Below are 22978 nucleotides of genomic sequence, written 5' to 3'. Positions count from 1 at the left end.
TTTTACGACAAAACTGAAAACACGGGCCTTGCTAATTCGTCGTAAAGGAAAACACATGCCTTGTTATATCCTCGTAATATTACGACGATTTGACGACGAAATTGAAAACACGGGCCTTGTTATTTCTTCGTTAATTTGCGAGGATTTTACGACCCCAACTACTTCTATAAATAAGCACACCCCTACCATTCTAAACATGCACAAAAAAAAAACTAAACAATAGTTTCAAAAAACCTGAAGGAAGTGAACAGTCACTAGAACAGTTATGATGAGTTTCAAATCTATTTGGAATTGATAACGACCGTTCTGGTGCCAGTCCCCCTTCAACTTTTTTTTTTGTAAATTGAAACTTTTTGTCGTAAAATACTCGTAATTACCGAGGATTTTACGATGAAATTTAATAACACGAGGATTTTACGATGAAATTTAATAACACGAGGATTTTACGACGAAATTGAAAAACGCGGGCCTTGTTATTAACTCGTTAATTAATGAGGATTTTACGACGACAACAACTTCTATAAATAAGCACACCCCTCCCATTCTAAACTTGCACAAAAAAAACTAAAAAAACTAATCAGCAGTTTCAAAATATTCAAAAAACCTGGAGGGAGTGCACTGTCACCAGAACAGTTCTGATCAGTTTTAAATCTATTTTTAATTGATAACAATTGTTTTAGTGCAGGTGTCTTCCTTCAGGTTTTTTTTTGTAAATTGAAAATCTTTTCGTCGTAAAATACTCGTAAATAGAAATCGTCGTAAAAGAAAATACGGGCCTTGCTAATTCTTCGTATATGTACGTGGGCTTTACGATGAAATGTAAAAAAGAAAACGTGGGCCTTTCTAATTTCTCGTAAAAACGTCGTAACTTCACGAGGTTTTTACGACAATATATAAGTTTATATATACCCGAACCAAATCACTTCCCATTTCGTAGTCCATTCCTCTCCTCCTCCAAGCTAGGTACTCTCCTCTCTACTTCCTCTCTAATTTATAGCTTAGGTGGTTAGTTTAGGGTAATTAGTTTAGGTGGTTAGTGTAGGAAAATTTGTAGATAGGTTTATGGAATTTGTAGATAGGTTTATGGAATTTGTTGATAATATAGGATGATGATTTTTAAAAGTTAATAAATAATCTATATATTTAAATTTTAATATGGTTAATAATGACAATTATTTTTTTTTCCATATGGTTCGAAAGAACAAGAACCGTACACAGCATTAAAGTCAGATGTTTCGTGAGCCTGGTACTCGTACAAGCGCATCATCTTCTTCAGCTCCCAGTTCTTCGTTTCTGGAGACTGTCCCCGACTCCCAGTCTTCTCAGAGAATCGCTCAGACGCCTCCTTTTGGTGCACCACCGGTTCCGCCACCGGTTCCTCGGTTTGATGCGCCACCCCCGCATCATGATCATGTTCCTGAGGAGGCACCTCCTCCAGTGGCGCCGGACGAGATTCATCCCGATTTGCTGGTGCCGCCGAGTGCTCTTTATGCTATGTACACCGTCGAGGACCTTCTCGCTCAGCCATGCAGAGGAGGTTTACCAGTCTTGGACCCTGACCGACCGGACGGAACTTTGTGGTACGTTACATTTTTATTGTTCAATTGTTTTATAACAACAAATAATTTAAACAATTTTTTTTTGTTTTTTTTCAGGTTTGGGGTTGACAGTTCTGTCGCTCGGAACGTAACCGAGGTGATCAAAGCCTACTTCCCTCACGTTCATCCGAACTGGAAATTGACGCCGATATACATCAGAAAGACTTGGTTCAAAATGTTTGCTGTAAATTACTATTAATCTAATTTTTTATTATTACGAATTATTATTTTTAAACTAATAACAAATCTATTTTTTTTACAGAAAAAATATCATTGGTCCATAGGGGTGAACGAGAGGGTGAAGAAAGCGTTTGAAGGGAAGGTGAAAAAATGAATGTTGGACACGGTATCTAACTGGAAGGATGATTGGATCTTGAAGGGTTATGAGCAGGGAAAACCCGCTGAGCTCACCAAGGATGTGTGGGATGGACTCATCCATTATTGGAACCTGCCATCGTCCATTAAAGTCTCCAACAGTTGATCCGCCTCCCGTCTGACGAAAGATGAGCATGGCAACAGGCCGATGCTTCACACCACGGGTCAAAAACCCCACCCCGGTGTCCGTATGGAGATGGTAAATATTTTAATTACTTATTTTTTTATATATATATATTCTAACTTCTTAAATGTTTTTATGCCAAAGAGACGGGAGAACTCCCGTCTCTTAAGGATCTTTACGAGAGGATTCACAAGAACAAGGCTGGGCAATTTGTTGATCCTTGGTCCGAGCAAATCTACAACGAGGTGGTTGCTCGAATTGAAGACCACCAAACCCAGCTGACCCTACAGTCTCCCGATGGAATACCAGTCACATTATCCACACTTTAAGTGGATCAGATTTACGAGGAGGTAAAAAATTTTAAATCTTTAATTTTTTTTTTTTTGAATGAATGTTAAATTTTATTCATCAAAAAACCTTTTTACATCAAGTGGATCTTTGATAGGGAAAACCTTCTAAATTTTTACAGCTGCAACCGTTCTAGCATTCTATCTCCTAGCTATCAAAACTTATTTACAGTCTTGTGCCAAACCAATATTGCACTAGGCTCAGCTGGTTCCTGATTGACTGCCCACCATACCTTTCATTTCCTTCATTTGCACTAGGCTCAGCTGGTTCCTGATTGACTTATCTATGAATTTAGCCAAAAATTGCATCGGCCTCAGAGGGTCTCCATGTCGTCGCATATTACGCTCCCACCACAGCGTGTACACAGTGACCTGTAGTGCATATCTGAGACAGAACCTCTTTCTTTTCTCCATTGTCGGAACATAGACTAGCTCAACCATAATATTCCACTTGTTCGAGTAAGCTATACCCAACAGCCCTTTGACAAGATGTTCCCAAATCAAGGATGAGAAGGAGCACTCAAAAAACAGATGATTTCTTGTCTCAGGGGTTCTTTTACATAAAACACAAGTAGTGTCTACACCTGGATTCCAACCAGCGATTCGGTCCATTGTGGCATGTGCGAACCAGATACTCTGCCCCCAGGTGCATGGCGTCGCTACTTCTCGGATCATCGACCATGTCTCGGAAGTTGAGAAGCTGGGTTTGAACCCTGACTTCCATCTCCACATATCCACATCATCCATATCCATATCCAGAGTCAGCTTATCTTTGACTATACTCAGCTCCTTTTCAACTTCATTTGACAGAGGCCATCTGTGTCTCTTCTTCCTCCTTTGGTTCCAAAGAACCTCTTCCAAAGTAGCTTCCCGACGAATTCCCATTTCTATTAAACCTCTTTCACTAAGTATCTCAATCATCACCCCAATCTCCGACCAGCGATCAAACCAGAAGGAGATAAGTTTCCCATTCCCCACCGCCTTCATATGAAAAGTTCGAGCGGCATCTCTCAACTTGAGCATTTTCCTCAAAACCCAAGAGCCTGTCTGCGTGTTCTCCTTTATTTCCCAGAAACTCTTCTTTTAAGCAAATTCCTTCTGATCCATTGGCCCCAAAGAGAGTCTCCAGCAAGCATTCTCCATATGAGTTTTAGACCATACACGTGGTTCACTTCCATCAACGTTCTAATCCCCAAACCACCTTCCGCTTTTGTCTTGCAAATGTCCTTCCACGCAACTTTAACTCCAGTGGACTTGAGCTGTGGCCCTGACCATAGAAACGCTGAGCAGAGTTGCTCAATCTCCTTTGAGCACTGACTTGGTAGGCAAAATGCCGTGGCCCAAAAGTTTACAGCTCGTATGACTTCATTAAGGGCATTCTAGACGTTCTGGCGTCTAGCAATCCTCAGGTGGAGGCCATGGTGGCACAGATGCGGACACAAAATCTCATTCCAGAGCCATCTCACAATGAAGAAGATATGCAGATGAGGAGTCAGGAGTTCTTCGACGCACTCCGCCCCTCCAACAACCCTTAGCTTTTTTTTTTCTTCTTTTTTTGTATTAAAAATTTGAAACTTAAATATTTATAAAATATTTCCGTTTTCATTTATATTATTTATATTTTTAAGAATTTTGAAATAAATTTAAAAATATATTTCATTACATTTTTGTTTTTGTAAAAAATAAAGATTCGAAACAAATCCGTAGCTAATTTACATCAAATTAACGAGAAAACTGAAAACTATTACCGAGAAAACGACGTCGAAACTGTGCGTCTTCTTTACGAGGAAATAGTTTACGTGTATTTTACGAGGATAAAATTTACGTGTACTTTACGAGGAATTATTTACGTTCTTTTTACGAAGAAATGATTTATGTGTTCTGTACGACGATTAAGTTTACGTGTCTTTTACAAAGAAACAATTAACGTGTCTTTTACGAGGAAATGTGTTACGTGGCTTTTACGAGAAAACGTTTGACCCCACTTTACGACGGAACATTTCCTCGTAAAGTTACGACAAATTAGCGAGGAAATATGCGTTACGACAAACGTTTAACGACGAAATGGATTTCGTAGTTAATTCCTCGTAAACCCTATTTAATGGCGAAATAACTATGAGAACCGTCGTTGTTATAATTGCGTTTTGTTGTAGTGTAACTTTGTCATTTTGGTTTTAGAAAATAATATTTTAAAATTTCAAATATTGAATTGTGATTACTTTAAAATAGAGAGTATTTTTGCAGTTTCTTTTTAGAAAACCAAAAACTTTATATTTGGAGTTATAGAGTTTCTATTGAAGATGCTCTAATAACTGTTGGGGTCAAAATAGGTAACGACGAAATCAATGTCGAAAATTTCATGAAAAACCTTCCTAAAAAGAAAATAAGAATACAGAAAAGTATAGCTTCGTATTCTTAAGACGATTACCCGACAAGGGACTATTCAAACCATCGAACGAACAATTCCCGAGCATCGGAACAACCAAACCAGCATCATCCGATCCATCGGAGAAGTTGGGTTAGCCAAGGCCAACTCGCCCAACGACGAGTTGGACCGACCGATCTAACTCGCTGTTGGTGAGAGTGTCGCGGAAGGTAACGTTGACCGTGCTTCCTGTGTCGGTTAGGATCCTTGCGACCTCGATAACAAGCAGGTCGCAATGGGGCTGGTCGATTCCGCCAGTCTCTTCCTCCTCGAAATTGATCGCCATTGGGGAGGAGACGCGGTCGGCCAGTTTGCGCTTGTTTCAGCTTTCCGTTGGTGTGCCTTGATGGACGATACAGTGTGATGTGCCCTGGTTCGTGGATCAGTCCATTGGAGCCAACCAGCATGGAAGCAAGTAAAGATATATGTTCATTGTTTGACTCATATCTTCCAAACCTCGAGGCTTCTATGCATGAAATCACTTGTAGAATGTTCTCAGCTCAATTACAGAACTCCTCGAAAAAGAATCAGATCAAATGGAGTTCAGATGAAAGAGTTATGCAATCTACAAAATCTGTGATCTTTAGTTCTCGCGAATTTGGGCCGTACGGATCGTCAAGCCCACGTCTTGATCCTTACCACCATGGATCCGAACGACCAGAATGAACCTGGACAGTAGTCGAAGGGTCTCCTTGACCAGTCCACCTCAAACTCAGCAACTTTGACTCATTTATTATTTTCTAGTCAAATTTCTCATTTCCTAGATGTGTGATTCCCACAAATAATTATGTCTTTCTTTGATCACATCTAGTATAAATATGTAAACTCTTTTATGAATAAAATCAGTTCAGTTTTGGTTGTTTATTTTCGATTCTTCTTTTCTCTGAGAGAGAGAGAGAGTTCTTTAGCTAGTTCATTGGTGTGAACCGGCTTGTTGATTTGGTGGCCAGCCAATTCATCTTTGTGTGTTGTTTGGTGGTTAGCCAACACATTCATTCTTTCTTCGGTGATTAGCCTTAGATCGTGGGTATATCAAGAGCCATTCCGTATCTCTTGACGATCCTTTCAATCCATCTCAGTTCCAGAAGTGTCATTGCCTTCTCGGATCATATCCAACACCCAGCTAAAGTGACCATTCGATTTAGGCGTATCAAGTGGTATCAGAGCCACTTTGACTGGCTTGTTTTCATTTCATCTTCTCATCTCTCCACGATTTTCTTTTCTTATTTCTTGTTGGATTTGGGCTGTTCTTTTACTCCCTTGTGATCGTCAGTTATTATTAAAATAAAATGATAAAAAAAAGAGTAAAAGTTTTGGCTTGAATCACTTCTGAAGAGAAATTCAGGGGGAGTGGTGGAAGAGAAACTCTGCTGGCTTAAGAGAAACCCAGCCTTAGGATAGTTAAGGCGGATCCATATCAAAAATCTCTTCATCTTTCTTTCTCCTTTCTTTTTGCCACAAAAGTTTGTTTTGGGCTTTGATTGCTGAATTTTGACTGTCTATCATCCTTTGAACCAGTGGAAAGAACTCTGAGTGATCACCTAAAAATCGTGAGCTAAACACTTTGAGAGTGTGAATATTTTTATTTGCTAACTCTTTTGTTAAGTGTTTTCAGGATGTTTGGACTTCTCAAGAAATCAAAACCACAACAAGACGTTTACTTTCCTTTTAAAACTGTGTTAGAAAAAGAGTAAATGATTTTTGGAAATAAGAAATAGTTTGCTTCTAATGGGTTTGATTTTGTGCAGAAACAAAGAAACCAAAGGAAGAGACAAAAAAAGTTCGATGATGATGAGAAGTGGGTCAGAAGTGGTGATCGTCCCTTCACCAAAGCCAAGAGAAGCAACCGTGATGTGTTTGATCAGAATGAGCTTCAGACTTATGTCAGCTTAGAGAAGATGTTGCATAAGGCAATTCATGCTATCCGGCAACTCAAAAAGAAGGGAAACACCAACACTTCTCCTTCACCAAAAAAACAAAGTAATTTATCTGATTTGAAAACTAATGTGTTGTCTTTTGATAAAAGCAAAGCTGTGAAACCCACAAGCAAAGCTCATTCTACCAGGTGCTTCAAATGCCATAGGATCGGTCATTATGCTAACAAGTGTCAAAAGCTAAGACCGTTGGTGACTTTGGAGAATGAGAACGTTGAAACCGAGCCAGAAAAGGAAGACCCATTGCCAATTTTCGATGACTTCACATATGAGCCAATGGAGGGGCTAGATGAAGAACAAATTCGTGGTCATCAAGCCAACCAAGAAGAATCATCTTCCACTCAAAAAACGGACCGAACTCAAGGTGAGCATTGTGCTGACTATGGTTCTTTTGCTTATAATCATTTTCTTTTTAATTTTTCAGATTTGAGGACAAATCTTTTTGAAGAGGAAGGGAATGATGTGCCCTGGTTCGTGGATCAGTCCATTGGAGCCAACCAGCATGGAAGCAGTAAAGATATATGTTCATTGTTTGACTCATATCTTCCAAACCTCGAGGCTTCTATGCATGACATCACTTGGAGAATGTTCTCAACTCAATTACGGAACTCCTCGAAAAAGAATCAGATAAATAGAGTTCAGATGAAAGAGTAGTGCAATTTACAAAATCTGTGATCTTCAGTTCTGGCGAATTTGGGCCGTACGGATCATCAAGCCCACGTCTTGATCCTTACCACCATGGATCCGAACGACCAGAATGAACCTGGACAGTAGTCGAAGGGTCTCCTTGACCAGTCCACCTCAAACTCAGCAACTTTGACTCATTTATTATTTTCTAGTCAAATTTCTCATTTCCTAGATGTGTGATTCCCACAAATAATTATGTCTTTCTTTGATCACATCAGGTATAAATATGTAAACTCTTTTATGAATAAAATCAGTCTATGTTTTTGAGTTTATTTTCGTTTCTTCTTTGAGTGAGAGAGAGAGTTCTTTAGCTAGTTCATTGGTGTGAACGGCTTGTTGATTTGGTGGACAGCCAATTCATCTTTGTGTGTTGTTTGGTGGTTAGCCAACACATTCATTCTTTCTTAGGTGGTTAGCCTTAGATCGTGGGTATATCAAGAGCCATTCCGCATCTCTTGACGATTCTTTCAATCCATTTCAGTTCCAGAAGTGTCATTTACCTTCTCGGATCATATCCAACACCCAGTTAAAGTGATCCTTCCCGATTTAGGGTGTATCACAGTGTCAGGGCAGTATTGGGATCCGCCGATGATCTTGTTCACTCTGCGACGAGTATTGTCACTTCCTTGATCATCCTGCCTTCATTTGCTTTTTCGCCCGATTGATTCCCTTGAGAAGGATTCTCTGGAGTTCTATCAGTTTTCGGTGGGCGATCGGAATCGTGGATGAGATCCTTGATACCGGTGACTTCGGAGATTTCTCCTGCGAGTAATTTCACGGCAAACTTCGCGCTGAGTACTTTGCGGTTCATGGTCGAGTGTCCTTGTGTCTGGTGAATCTCGCAGAAGACGGAGTCATCGTATCCCAAATTTCGAGTCCACGTATTTCCCGACGTCCTTCCTTGTTTGGAGTTAATGGCATAGTTATGCGCCCCCTGGAGTTCTTCTTTCTCGTGATGGACGTACTTGTCGTTATGAGAGTTCCTCTTCTTATATTTTGATCTGATGCTGCATCTTTCGAGGATGTTTTTGTCGACTTATGTTTTTGCGACATAAATTTAATCTCTTCTTCGATGGTGATGTAATTTGTTACCTTATGGAGGGAGTCTTGGATTCTCTGCGGCTTGCCGAGAGTTATCCACTTTCGGAACTTTGACTTGTACCAGAGCTCTTCCTGAGTGCGGCTATTGCAACCTTATTGCTTATCCCACTATCTCTTGCCATGACGAGTTTGAACCTGTTCAAGAAGTCGCAGAGAGATTCGTCCTCCTTTTGTGCTAGTCTCCAGAGATCGACGTCGAAAGTTTCTCTATCTATGAACATAGGGTATTGTTTGAGAAATTCCGAAGCAAGTTGACGGAAAATTCCGATGGAATTTCGCCTAATATCGAACTAGGCAAATTCGTACCAACGCCGAAACCGCTGACCGGGTTTTCGGGTATAACATCAATAACTCTCTGCTTGATTTAGCTCCCGCTGATGGCGAAAGAAGTTACAGAAATTGTCGACTTCGCGGTGGTAGACCACCCCACCATCTACAACTTGATCATGGGAACGCCTTGGATAAACTTCATGAAAGCAGTTTCGTCAACATATCACATAGGCATCAAGTTCCCGACTCCCAACGGAATCGCTGCGATCTGGGGATGCCTAAAATAGTCGTGACTTTGCTTACTAGCCGAACACAAACTACGACAGGCCACGAAGACCTCTATGGTCGAACTGAAACAGACGAAGATAGATTAGATAAAATCTGAAAAAGCTTCGAAGAAGGATGATCCAAAATCATCCTCTCAGGAAATGGCCGCAGAAAATAATAAAGTTCCCTAGCCCATCGCTTCAGACATCCAATAGAAATCATCATGTCCCGTCCCGTACCGCGGCGGGTTAGTCATCGAGCGGGTCTGTCCCGCGCGGGCTGCGGTCCTCAGAATGCCGGCCAAACCCGTGCCGCAGAACATATAGGCCTTCGCGGGCCGTCCCGCGGGATGCCTCCTTATCAAACCGCCTACTACAGCTTCTTTCATGAATGTTCAAGTGGAAGAATTGTGTAAGAGAGTTGAAGAGAGCTCATTAAGCTTTACTAACGTCTTATCAAAATCAATGCCATAAAGCTCTGTTTGTGATTGCGTTCTTGAGTTAAAAGCTTTTTTTTGTTATCAGCATAAGATTTTATTAAGTTTGAACCTGACTGAGTTGTCATCTTTGTAATAACTTTGCTCAAGTGTTGTATGTCTTCATCAAACCATCTCTCTTTGTAATTCTTTAGATTTCAAAAAAAAAATCGTGAATCACTTTGTCAAATTATACAAGTGACCTGATATACAACTAACTTTTCTCCTAAACAACATCATTGTAACCAAATTTAATTTAAGAAAAACACCGTTCACAGTACTGAAAACAAAACCAATCAACTTAAACAAGAAATCTCACATTGTAATAAAGCAATTCATAGTTGTGTGTAATAAAAAGAGAAAACCAAATCAAAACACCACCAGAACTCGAATCGTCATCGCTGGAGTTGGAGTCGTCATCGCCGGATCTCGAATCATCATCACCGGAGCTTGAATCATCATCGCCGGAACTCCTTATGTTTTCTGGGGGAAAAGTCACAAGAATCGCTTTCTTATCACTCTCTCTCTCGTTTTTTCAGGTAAAATAAGAAATTAAAAAAAAAATATGGGTCCATGTAATTCCGCATGACCCGTTTTGGCCCATCCCGCAAAAGGCCCAGTCCCGCAAAGACCCGTCCCGCGAGGCCCGCAAATTTACGGGCCTAGAAAACCTCGTCTCAATACCGTCCCGCGATAGTCCTTTACGGGCCAGGCCCGTGGTTCAAGTCCATGACTGCCATCTCTAAGTAACAGTCACCGCAATTAATACATCCGACGCAATCTCGCCAAACGAGTAAGAAACACTCACGGGACAAACTGAACTATGAGATGGCTTGATCCCCGAAAAGGGTACGTAGGAAACTCGTCGCAATACAAGTTCAGCTATCCGCCTCTCTAAGGGGGGGGGGGAGTGGGCACGTATATGTGTACTCGTATACTCCCACATTTTCAAATATCAGTCCATGAACTCGATATTTTTAAAAAATTTACGTTAATAAGAAAACACAATATGATTTCATGTAAAATCTCGTAACTCACTTTATAGTATCTCGCAAATCAATGTCGAAAAGTTCTCGAAAAACCTTCGTAAAAAGAAAATAAGAATACGGAAAACTAAAGCTTCGTATTCTTAAGACTATTACCCGACAAGGGACAATTCAAACCGTCGAACGAACAATTCCCGAGCATCGGAACAACCAAACTAGCATCGTCCGACCCATCAGAGAAGTTGGATTAGCCAAGGTCAACTCGCCCAACAGTGACTTGGATCAGTCTTGTCCAAAACCATGCATTCTCGTCTCCTGAACTCTCCCTTCAGGCCTCTGTCAAACTGTCTCTCGTTTCGTCTCGATCGGGGTTACCGTTGAAACGTTACGGAAAAAATGACAAAAGCTTATTTTCGCGTATAAGATTGGATCGATCGTATAAAGATGATAACAGTTAACTTAACACCATGGTTATCTCGACTATATGATTGATTTGGATTATCTCGTAAAACCGGCGTCGTACTGGAGGTTACTCTTCTGAAAATAAATCGTAAAAACGTTTTCGTTGAAAAACAACCCAAAGGGTCTAAAACGCTGCAAAAGTCCACTAACGATTTTTAACAAGAAATCGGCCCAAAGTTGCTATGACGGTTTATCAAATATTCGTGAGAAGAGATAATGTCAAGTTTTGAGATAAATGTCAATTTTCAGAGATAAATGTTAAAGTTTCAAAGGATAATCACGAAGATCGGAAAAAATAGAAAATTTCCGCCAAAGGATAAACTCGACCTAGAAGCAAAAAAGGAAGGCCCAAACCGACCGAGGAGGAGTATATAAGGGATGCGAAGGCGAGAGGCGCGGAAAGAGAATTTTGACACACAGAAACCTTAGAACTTAGAGCGATTTAAGCAAATTTCCATTTTTTTTATCGAGCTGCGTCTCATCTAGATTTTCAAGTCTTAGGTGGTTAGAACTAGGATCTCTCTGGCAGCTCTTACGGCATAGGCTTTACCTGTTGTAAACGCTTATACGCAAATTTGGAATAAGATCTTCTTTGCTCTCTTTTCGTTTCTATCAATTTAATACATAGTATGTTTTTCGTGTTCTGATTGTTTGGCGTGTGGTTTAGCAGATATCCAGAACCTTTGGGAAATGTAAGGTTTCTTATCTTTCCTAATTTGACAGAAATCGACAATGCGAATTTCGGTTTCCACAATAACCTCATTAGCAATTGTAAAGGACACTACATGAAAACTCATTCATATGTTCATAGTGCAAGGAGCGGAGTTAGTACAGTGGGAGTGGATCAGTTGACTTTACAAAAATTATTTTATGAGCCTTTACAAAAATTAGATGACTTTTTACAGAAAGTTTATTAAGAGTGTGATTGGATAAAAGTAGCATAATAGGAAGAATAAAAGTGGAGTAAATGAATATAAAGGAAATATGTGAAAAAGTACATTTCAGCGTAAAAATTTTACTCTATAGAAAAGAGAATGAAAACTTTACTCTAAAACCTATAAAAAGATAAAAATGTTTACTCTGTACCAGCATAAGTATTTTATCTTGATTGGATTGATTATAGCGTAATTGGGTGAAAACCACTTTTTACTCTATAAAAGTTACTCTTTTTTTTTTTTGTCAACCTCGATAAAAGTTACTCTAAAAGTGACTTTCGGCCACAGCCTAAATTGATCTGCTATAAAACATTTTTGGTTCCCCTACTTAATACGATATACCTACCTCATACTGGTCAATTCAAATAAAATGAAATCATCATTTATTTTCTCCAACTTAAGTATTCGTATTTAAGAGCATGTTTATCCCTAGGTTTCTTAGGTTTTTCTACTTAAAAAAATAAAAAATTAAAAAGCAAACTAATCGCGGACCGCCACAAGTCAGTTGGACCCGCGAACAGTGTAAGAAACTCATTAAAATCAGTTTTTAATTAGTATTTTTTGTAACCGATCCTTAAAGATTTTGTGGGGGTTCCACGCACTAAGAACCTCACCAAGAACCCTAGATAAACATGCTCTAAGATTTTAGTTATTTACGGTTACAGAAGTGAAATTATATATCATTTTTATACTATTGAAAACATAACATTTTATTCATTTATAAAATATTTAATCTTCTTATGAACTATGAACGCAAACACAAAGACAATTTAAGTTATAAAGTTTTAGTAATAGGAGTTGATTTATGATAAGGAGGAGTAAACTCGTTGATTTGAAGTTTGATTTTCATTAGAAACTAAATTATGGTTATTAAGTTAGACAAAAATCTATTAATTTAGTTTTAAAAGAAATTTTTATCTTAAAATTTTAAAATTAATTTATGCATTACATAAAGGGCAAATCTCCTAAGTAACCTATTTTTAGTTTCTGTTTCCACAAAGCACCCAAAAGTAAAAATAGATTTCACCAAAGCCTTAAATGACAATTCTAACCGCATTTACAATTTTTATTAATAGTCTATTAAATATATAAAAATAAATAAATATATATATATATATATATATATCAAATAGCTGACAAACAATATATTAAATTCAAAATAATAAAACCACATTTTAAAATGTTATTTCCAAATTTATTTTGAAAAATAATTTTCTTATAAAAAATTAGAAAGATCTTCTTGAACGTATATGACATCTTTTTGAATTTGTAAAAAAAAATTCAAATTCAGAAATATCTTCACAAATATGTAATAGACTTCTTGAGTATAACTTGGATGTATATTTAAGAAATGTTTCCTAATTGTGTACGTCATTTTCCTGAATTTGATTTATATGCATAGTTAGGAAAATATTACTAAATATGTAACATTTCTCAAAACTACAAAGATATTTTAAATATACATTATATCATCATAAAAATTTTGATATTAATTTCAAGAAGGTCTTCTAAAAAATATAAGAATATATTCAATAATATTTTATTAACTATAATTATAACTCAAATTATGTAAGGTACTCATAAATATAAATATATATATATATATATATATATGTATTTATGAAGATTTTCCTAAATACACATTTAAGAATGTATTTTTAAATATACATTTATGAAAAAAATTCTAAATTTTATGTAAATATTATACACATGTACAATATCTTCCTAAATTTTAGAAAAAATATTATACTTATCTACGAAGCTATTCTTCCTAAACCTCAGGTAGATATCATACACATTCAGTCATGAAAGTCTTCATAAATTCAGGTGGATATCTACACATTCAGGCAGAAAGGTATTCTTAAATTCAAATTCAAGAAGATTTTATTACATATTCAGGAATGTCTTTGTAACGCCCCGATCACCCTCGGCTAATTGGTCACCCACGCCCGTTCACTAGGCCTGTGACTCCATCCAGTTCAACGGGTGGTGTATTAATTTTTCGAAGGCTTATAAATCTTGCTTATTGACCATGCAATCACCACATGACCTTTCCCTGTGTTTTTGGCCTCATTCACACAATATTACGAATCATTTCCCGATATGTCACCATCCTTCCACTAATACAGCTCAAGCAAGTTTAACCATGGAGTTCTAAACGGATGTATGACGGAAAAGGTAAATGTACTTTGGTGACATAGGTAGCCAAATCAATTCTCTTAATCCTTCCATCATATACCACAAACCGGGATATTACAATTCACTCCTCTCAAAGAACGCAACGTTTCTGTTGCGCCCCAAGATCGTTATCCATGTTAGTGTGAGCCTTCACTGACTCCACACTCATTTGGGTTCAGCTCTAATACCACTAACACCCGACCGACCACGGTAATGGGTCACCCACACCCGTTCACTCGGCATGTGGGTCCCATCCCATCCGACGGACGGTGCGTTAATTTTTCGAAGGCTCAGAAGTCATATTTACTGATCATGCAATCACCACATAAAATTTCCCCGTGCTTTTGGCTTCACTCACACGGTATCGCGAATCACTTCCCGATATGTCACATATCCTTTCACTAAACTAACTCAAACACGCTTAACCCTGGAGTTCTAAACGGATGTGTGATATAAAAAGTAAATGCACTTTGGTGCGTAGGTAGCTAAATCAACTTTTTAGGCCTTACAACATATATATCACAAACCGGGATGTTACAGTCTTCCTAAACTTTTTTCAAGAAAAATAGTTTTCAAACAAATTTAGGGTAGGGTATATAGGGTATAATTGAATAATATTTCAACATATATATCCGAATCTTTTTATATAAAAAGGAATTTGAATATATATTTTTTAGAATAAAAAATTATATTTAAAAAAAAATATATTTAATTTTGTATGCATATAGAGTAGGGTATATAGGGTATAATTGTCATTTGCTTTAAAATAAAATTTATTTTGGTCATTTTGATATTTGTTTGCTATTTTCTAATAAAAAATTGTTAAGTGTTATCCTAAGATATTTTTATTACATAAATTAGAGAAGTAGTTAAATTGACACAAACAAAACATATAATTACTTTAGCATGCATCGCATATCAAATTAACTTTATATAAATAATTTTTGAGAAAGATTATACATGATGCACATTAAATTCCCAAACAGATAATTCATCATTGAGAAGATTGGGTAAAGATGGCTGAATCTGAATCACACACCAAATGGAGCAAACGACACTAGTTGGGTGTCAGTGTCACTATTTTTCCTCCAAAAGAAGTAAAGAACAAAGAAGTTTCTCTTAAAGGGAAAATTTGTACCTTATTATAAATAAAAATAAAAATAAATACTTACCCCAAAAAATAAATGTATATACGTAATTTTGATATGGATCGTTGTATACACACAAGAAACCGAGAGTATATGTGTTTCTAGAGAATTTCACTTCACTCGGTCAGAAACATCGTTCATGTAATTTATTTTCGCCATGTAGTCTTCCTTACACGTGTTACTGGATTTTAGGGAATGTAAAGTCTTATAAGCCAACAAAATGTTATCCTTGACCAACCATCGATGAACAAAGGCATTGTTAACAAGTCAACTCCCCTCCCATTATCCAGTATATAAGACTGAATCATTGCTCAAAAAAAACGATAAGACTGAATATTCGTATCATACATTTTACATGCTAAATAGACGAAGTGCCATCATACAATGCCGCTCCATATTTGGGATACATAAGATATATTATTCTTTTTGTTCACTTGAAAACAGTCTTTAGCACAGCCACGCCTCGGTTGCTCCGTCGTCTACCACATCAATAACAACTGCTCCTTCGTCAACCATAATTCCACCGCCGTCACACTGTAATAACAGCCACGACCCTGTTACTCCCTCGTCTATCTCAGCTCCACCTCCTCTTCACAGTGACGACGGCCACTTTGACATTGCTCCTGCAAACTCCGACCATGTTCCAACAGCGAGTCAGCCTCATGAGGCTCCTCAAACACAACCATATGTTCCTCTCCAATCCGAGGAGACCATGGAAGAAGAACAAACACCATCAGTACCTTCTATAGGAACGTGGTCAAAGCCACTTGTTCTAAAGTTATCTTTTCCTTTCACACCATATTAGCCATCACCGCCTTGTAGCTATGATCCACAGTTGGTGCAGAGTCAGATTGAGAACTTTTGGTCTTCAATGGGGGAAAGTACCAACCTTACGAAAAACTCTTTGCTGAAAGTACCTTCTTCACTAAATCTCCCTGTTAAAAAAGTGCCGCCTCCAAAATTAAAGGAAGATGGCTCACTCCGTATTCTATAGGCTGCAAGGATGAACCCGACTACGAGGAACTTGTATCGTGCTTCCACACCAACTTTCAGACTTGATGGCAGATCATCATTCCAACTAAGATACTTCAGCTTGGCTCTGAGAACGTAGGAGAATATGTGATTGGGCAATTTCATCGCTGTTCTGCTCCATCGGTTGGTCTTACACATGCTGTTGTAAACCGGCTCTACGGTAGAAGCTGGAAAATTGTTAGTCGGAAACTAGGAGAATCCTCTTACCTGTTCTATGTTCAACACAAAGAGACAAGACAGTAGATTATTCAGCGTTGCATCTGGCATGTTGACGACTGATTAATTTTTGTGGCTCCTTGGAATCTAGAAGGCTCCTTAAAAGTACCTGAAATCTCGACTGTACCAGTTTGGGTGACCCTAAAAAATATCCCAACCAGCTGCTACTCTAGACTTGGAATCTCCCACATTGCTTCAGGCTAGGTGAGCCCATGCTTACGCATAAGCCAAGGCTGGATCCCTTAAACATTGGAGAGGCTGAGATCTTGGTGGAAATAGAGCTCGACAAGAGCTTCCCCAAACAGATTGCATTGGATGACAAGCTAGGTAACAAATTTTATTTGATGTGATCTATTCTTGGATTCCATCAACTTGTGAAAAATGTGGGAGTCTAGGTCACAAAGCAAAGAAGTGTCTACTAAAGGAAGATAAGATTCCACCCACAAATGGAAAAAGATCTGAATACAAGGACATGGTCATCCCGGTGGTTGCTATAGACACTTTCTCGGATAATGCTGATTCTGATGTACAACACAATTGTGTCACTCCTAAGGTGCCAGAGAGTATAAAGGAAAAAACATTACAAGTGAGCTGTCTGATCTAGCGATAGATCAGATTCTAGGACAAGAGCTTGGTCTTAAAAAAGTTTTCCTCACACCTCAACATGTTCCCTTTCAATTCGGGAAGCCGGGAGAGTCCTTGTCGGACATTTATACTTCACCAGCAACTACAAAACCCATGTCTCTTCAGGTAGCTATTCCTCAAAAGGATAGCTCTGCTACTTTCGGTAAATCTCTTCCGGATACAAAATTTACTCTATTTTCTACACTAGCAGGTACATCATCTGCTCACACTTCTTTACAAGTTATGCCATAATAAATTATCATGAATGATGGTTCAACACTCAGAAAATGATCCTTTAAAAATGCCCCATCTTTCAACCAAGTCAATCCAAGAAGTAAGTAACATGGATTTTTATATTAGTGAACAAATGGATGAATTCGGTAGTATGACAAGAGGGGGTCGGTTGATCAAACCGCACAAAAGTACCAAGATATGGGATGGATGACAGTTCGTGGAAGAGGAAAACAAGGCCGTAGAGTTCGAGGTTCCTATCAAGCACACTAATATCCTTTTTAGGTTGGTTAATCTTAAGAGTAGTACTAAGTTTTCTTACGTATTAGCTCTTTCTGTCTGCTTTATGTATCAAACTTTCTCAAACTATGTGATCTAACAAATCACATATTGTACTTTGTTTTAATTTTAATGAAAACCTTTTTACAAAATAAAATGATATTATAGAATTTATTGTGGAATAAAAAATTCATGCCATCATGCTTTATAGGTCTTCAAGTTACATTACAAATAGATTTGCTTAACCTTTCCAAAACGGAAACCTCGTGTAATCCATTAAACTATAGTTTGGTGAGAGTCATAATTAAAACATGCAGTTGTTAAATTACGAGTATATCACAACCTAAACTTTTGTCTTAACCCTTAATCGAAGTTAACCCAAGCCCAACTTGATTTGGCGGTCCAAGAGTCCTAACACCAACAATGAAGGCTCAATGAATCCCATCACTTCTCTAGCTCACACAAACCGTGTGACTGCCTGCGTTGGACAACACGACAAAGACAAACAGCAACAGAAGCCAACAACAAAATCCGCAAAAGGGAAAGCAGTCCTAGCTACGGCTGACACCACACCAATGGCTAATAGATTTGCTATCCTCAACGATGATGTGGCCTAGCTCATTTAACCTCCTATAAATACACAAGTGATGTAATAGAAAACCTTCTAACAGAGTTAATCAATAAGAAAGTTACCTCTTCAAGTTTATATTCTCTATGCTTTTATGGTATCATTGAGCCATGGATCTAAAGCCTTACACCCCACCATCTCTAAACGTGGTGAACTCTATCACCGTCGAACTTACAAACCAAAACTTCGTCTTTTGGAAAGGACAGTTCCAGTCTTTTTTTAGTGGACATCGTCTTTGTGGCTTCATTACTGGCTCCATTCCGCAGCCTGATACGACCATTATGGCCCCAAAAATAGACGGCTCTGTCACACCTGTTCCAAACCCCGACTACCAGTTCTGTTTCAGACAGACCAAGTTGTCCAATCCTGGCTCCTTGGTTCTATGTCCGACCGGCTTCACAGCATCGTCCTTGACTTCTCTACCTCTTGTGAGATATGATTCGCTCTTGAGAAGCATTTCAACAGACCATCAAACTCACGTCTGTTTGAACTGCAACATAAGCGTGGTTTGACAAGCTCAGCACCTTCCTACTTAAATTTGGCTTCATGTGCAGCTTCTATGATCCTTCAATTTTTGTCTGCATAAAGGATAAAAAAAATCATTATTCTACTCCTTTATGTAGATGACATGTTGATCACATGAAACATTTCTGAGCTCCTACAAGAACTTCCACTGGAACTAAACAAAAATTTCAGAATGAAGGACCTTGGACAACTCAAATACTTCCTAGGAATTCAAGCTTAGTTTCATGAAGATGGTTTGTTCCTATCACAACAGAAATACGCAGAGGATTTACTGGCTCTTGCTTCTATGTCAGATTGTTCTCCAATGCTTACCCCTCTGCCTATGAAACTCAACAGAGACAAAGACAAGCAACATAAAGAGGAATTATTCTCAAACCCTACCTACTTCCGAAGCCTTGCCGGTAAGCTCCAATATCTGACTCTTACCAAAACTGACATACAATTCGCTGTGAATTTTGTATGTCAGAAGATGCATGCTCCTACGGTCACTAACTACACTTACCTAAAGCAGATCCTACGGTATGTTAAGGGAACCGTCACAATGGAACTATCCATCAACAAGAACACCGACTTTAAGCTCACTGTCTACAGTGATAGTGACTGGAGTGGCTGTTCTAACACTAGTCGATCTACCGGAGGATTCAATATATTTTTGGGGTCTAACCTAATCTCTTGGTCATCGAAGAAACAACCTACTACGGAAGCAGAATACAGATCTATCTCAGAAACAACTTCGAAAATTACCTGGTTGTGTTTGATTATGAAGGATCTTGGGATTTCCCTACCTTCAATTTCGGTTCGTCTATGCGATAACCTCTCGGTGGTCATGCTCATTGTGAATCCTTCCTTTCACTCGAAGACTAAGCACTTTCTGCGTGATCACCACTACGTTCATGAAAGGGTAGCTCTGGGTACGCTCGAAGTTCGTCACATCTCCAACAAATTCCAGATCGCCGACATCTTTACAAAGAGTCTTCCTCAAGAGTCTTTTCGCTCATTACAAAGCAAATTTGGTGTGCGCCTTCCCGGAACGCCAAGTTTGAGGGAGGCTAATAGAAGTCAGCCCAAGCCCAACTTGATTTGGCTCCTTAAGAGTCCTAACACCAACAATGAAGGCTCAACGAAGCCCACAGTTCTCTAGCTCACACAAACTGTGTGACTGCCTGCATTGGACAACAATACAAAGACAGTCAGCAACATAAAGCAACAATGAAGTCCATAAAAGGGAAAGCAGTCCTAGTTACAGCTCACACCATACCAACGACTAATAGATTTGCTATCCTCAACGATGATGTGGCCTAGCTCATTTAACCTAGAATGCTTTCCTATAAATACACAAGTGATGTAAAAGCAAACTTTTTAAGAGAGTTAATCAATAAGAAAGTTACCTCTTCAAGAGTTTATATTCTCTACGCTTTTAACCCCAACGTAATGTTACGATTTTTTAACGATGAATGGTAACTTTCATCGTAATGTAGTTGTTAAATTATGAGTATATTACAACCTCAACTTTGCCATCCAACTAATGGCGAAATTACGAGTAAAAGTAGATGGTAGGTGAAAACATATTTGTTGTGTGTCTGATTAGTTGTTTAGAAAAAGACATATATTTATAAGTTATTTGTTATGTCCTTGTAAAATCCATTTCATTGTAAAATTATTGTTACATTTCTCCTTGTCAAATACGGAAATTTTCTATAAATATGTTATTTCTCTTTTTCTAAAGAACCACAAAGAAAATCAGAAATGTTGCAAAGAAAAAATATGACATTGAATAGCAATATATACGAGTTACGAAGTTAGATATATACACATAAAGAATTTTTCAACTGAGTAGAGACATTTATATACAAGGTCGAAAATACACCACTCACACAAGAAACCGATTAAGATTTTTTTTTTTTTGTCGATGGTTAGTTATGCTATTACAAACTATGAGAAATATTTCAAGACAATTCTACAGCCGGCAATTCTACCTGCCTTATGAAGATTCACGCCTGACTATATCATCCTGAGCCGTCTTAAGATGTTATGTCCTTGCGTAAGTGCAAGAATACAAAATTTGTTTGTAATGAAACGGAATGGAAACATTTAGTAAATAGATCGAATAGACTTCTCATAATATTAATGAAACACATCTCATGTTGTAAGTAATTTGCCTCTTGTAAATATTAAAATATACTTCGAAAGACATCGGAGTCTCTTGCCGCGAGTGATGTTTTTGGTTTTCTCATTAGAAACTATCAAAAGTCTCAATTTTTTCTCTTAGTTTTTCATTTTATTTTTTTCATTGTTAAAATCTAATTCTGTTATTAGTAGAACTGGACATGCATGTAAATAAAATATGATTGTTTCTAGAGCAAAGAATATCTTATTTTAATAATAATAGAATAACATATTGTTTAGTTATTGTCAAACTAGGTTAAACTTTATTATAAAATACCCACTTGTTTCTAATCATATATGATGCTAAAAATGTAAGTACTAGTAATATTTTTCCAGTTAGCTTTATATATTTATTATTGTGACAACGTTAACACTTTTCCAACTTTGGCCTTTTCGATTTTGATATATGGCTCTCTGCAGTCTGCACACAACTTTTCCCTCTCTTTCATTACAGTTCACGCCTCTCTTGTCTCATTATATCCCAAATAAATAAATGAAGAAAATTAAATATGAACACACAGAGAGAGAAGCGATACTGAAACGGTCTGCATCAATGGCTACCGCTGCCGCACGATCAACGCCGGTGAAGCGAAGAAGAACCGACGACGGAAAGCAAATCGTCTTAATCGACGGACTTCCCGACCACATATCGGAGATCTGCCTTTCCCTCGTATTCCGTCCGTCGCTACTCGCCGCCGTTTGTACACGGTGGCGCCGCCTCGTATACTCTCCCGAGTTCCCACCGTTCTCGTCTCTCTACGCGCTTTTCGTCGCCTCGAGCTCGGATCCGGCTCCGGGTTTCCGTCGGGTTAACTCAGCTATCCGGTTAATGTGTTTCGACCCGGTTTCTTCCAAATGGGATCCGCTCCCTCCTCCTCCGCCAGAACTACCTCTTAACCGGATTATCTACCGTCATCCGTCGTATATTTCCTTTAATTTACCGATTCAGTGCGTTTCCGCCTCCGGAAAACTTGTTATCATCGCCGGGAGTAACCAAGAACTCTCTCCGGCGATCTCTCACCCTCTAATTTTCGATCCGATCTCTTCTGCATGGACCTCCGGGCCGCCGATAGGAACGCCGAGACGGTGGTGCGCAACCGGAGCTTGCGGCGGAGTTATCTACATCGCTAGTGGTATGAGTTCGCAATTCTCGTCAACCGTCGCGAAATCGATCGAGAAACTCGATCTCACGGATCATAATCGCAGTAACTGGGAGAAACTGAGGGAGATGAGAGACTTACGGTTTAGCCGTGAAGCCATTGACGCAGTTGGATGGAGAAGGAAGCTCTTAATGGTGAATGTAAAAGGCGACGCAGTTAAAGAAGGAGCTATATACGACGTCGTTAATGACGATTGGGAAGCGATGCCGGAGGAAATGGTGGCGGGATGGAGAGGTCCGGTGGCGGCGATGGAGGAGGAGACGCTTTATTCAGTTGATGAGAAGAAAGGAACAGTGAGGATATACGATGCCGATAACAGAGAGTGGAGAGAAGTAGCGGTGGTGGAAGGTGGTGAAGAGTTGCTTAAAGGAGCTCAGCAAATAACGGCGGTAGCCGGAAAGCTTTCTATTATTACCGTTGACGGAAGAATTGTAATGGTGGATGTTATGACGGAGCCGGCGAAGATTTGGACCGTGGAAAAACCTCAAGGGCTTGAACCGGTTTCGGTTCATGTATTACCAAGGATGAGCCGACCGGATTTTAGCTGACGTATAATGTTTGAAATATACTATAATTTTGTTCTTTTTCTTCTATACGGAACTCTTTTTTTTTTTTTGATTATTTCTCTTATTCTGCGAGAAAAAGTGTGCTCTTGTCGTTATTTTACCTTCAAGTCAGATGCTTACTTCAGAAATTTCACATCTATAAAGTACAATAAAAATAGTTATTTAAAATAATTTGTTAGAGAAATTAAATGTACTAACGAAAGTAATCTTATAAATGGCGACGTTAGTTTTATTTCATT

The 22978-nt window shown here is 38.6% G+C and overlaps 2 protein-coding genes across 2 annotated transcripts; one reads left to right on the top strand and one right to left on the bottom strand.

The window, feature by feature from the left end:
- Positions 1 to 2262: 2262 nt before the first annotated feature.
- Positions 2263 to 3467, bottom strand: LOC106417100. The gene is made up of 2 exons (XM_013857959.1): positions 2678 to 3467; positions 2263 to 2381 (listed from the first exon to the last, which is right to left on the bottom strand). Exons 1-2 carry the CDS (start codon positions 3465 to 3467, stop codon positions 2263 to 2265), a joined length of 909 nt encoding a protein of 302 aa, XP_013713413.1.
- A 17900-nt stretch (positions 3468 to 21367) lies between these two features.
- LOC106416387 (F-box/kelch-repeat protein SKIP25-like) lies at positions 21368 to 22978 on the top strand. The gene has a single exon (XM_013857259.3). It carries the CDS (start codon positions 21507 to 21509, stop codon positions 22719 to 22721), a length of 1215 nt encoding a protein of 404 aa, XP_013712713.1. The 5' UTR covers positions 21368 to 21506; the 3' UTR covers positions 22722 to 22978.

Source organism: Brassica napus, chromosome C5 (genome assembly GCF_020379485.1).
Source record: "Brassica napus cultivar Da-Ae chromosome C5, Da-Ae, whole genome shotgun sequence".
Taxonomy (NCBI): Eukaryota; Viridiplantae; Streptophyta; class Magnoliopsida; order Brassicales; family Brassicaceae; genus Brassica; species Brassica napus.
Note: the sequence above shows the minus strand (reverse complement) of the source record. Positions and strands in the feature narration are given on the sequence as shown.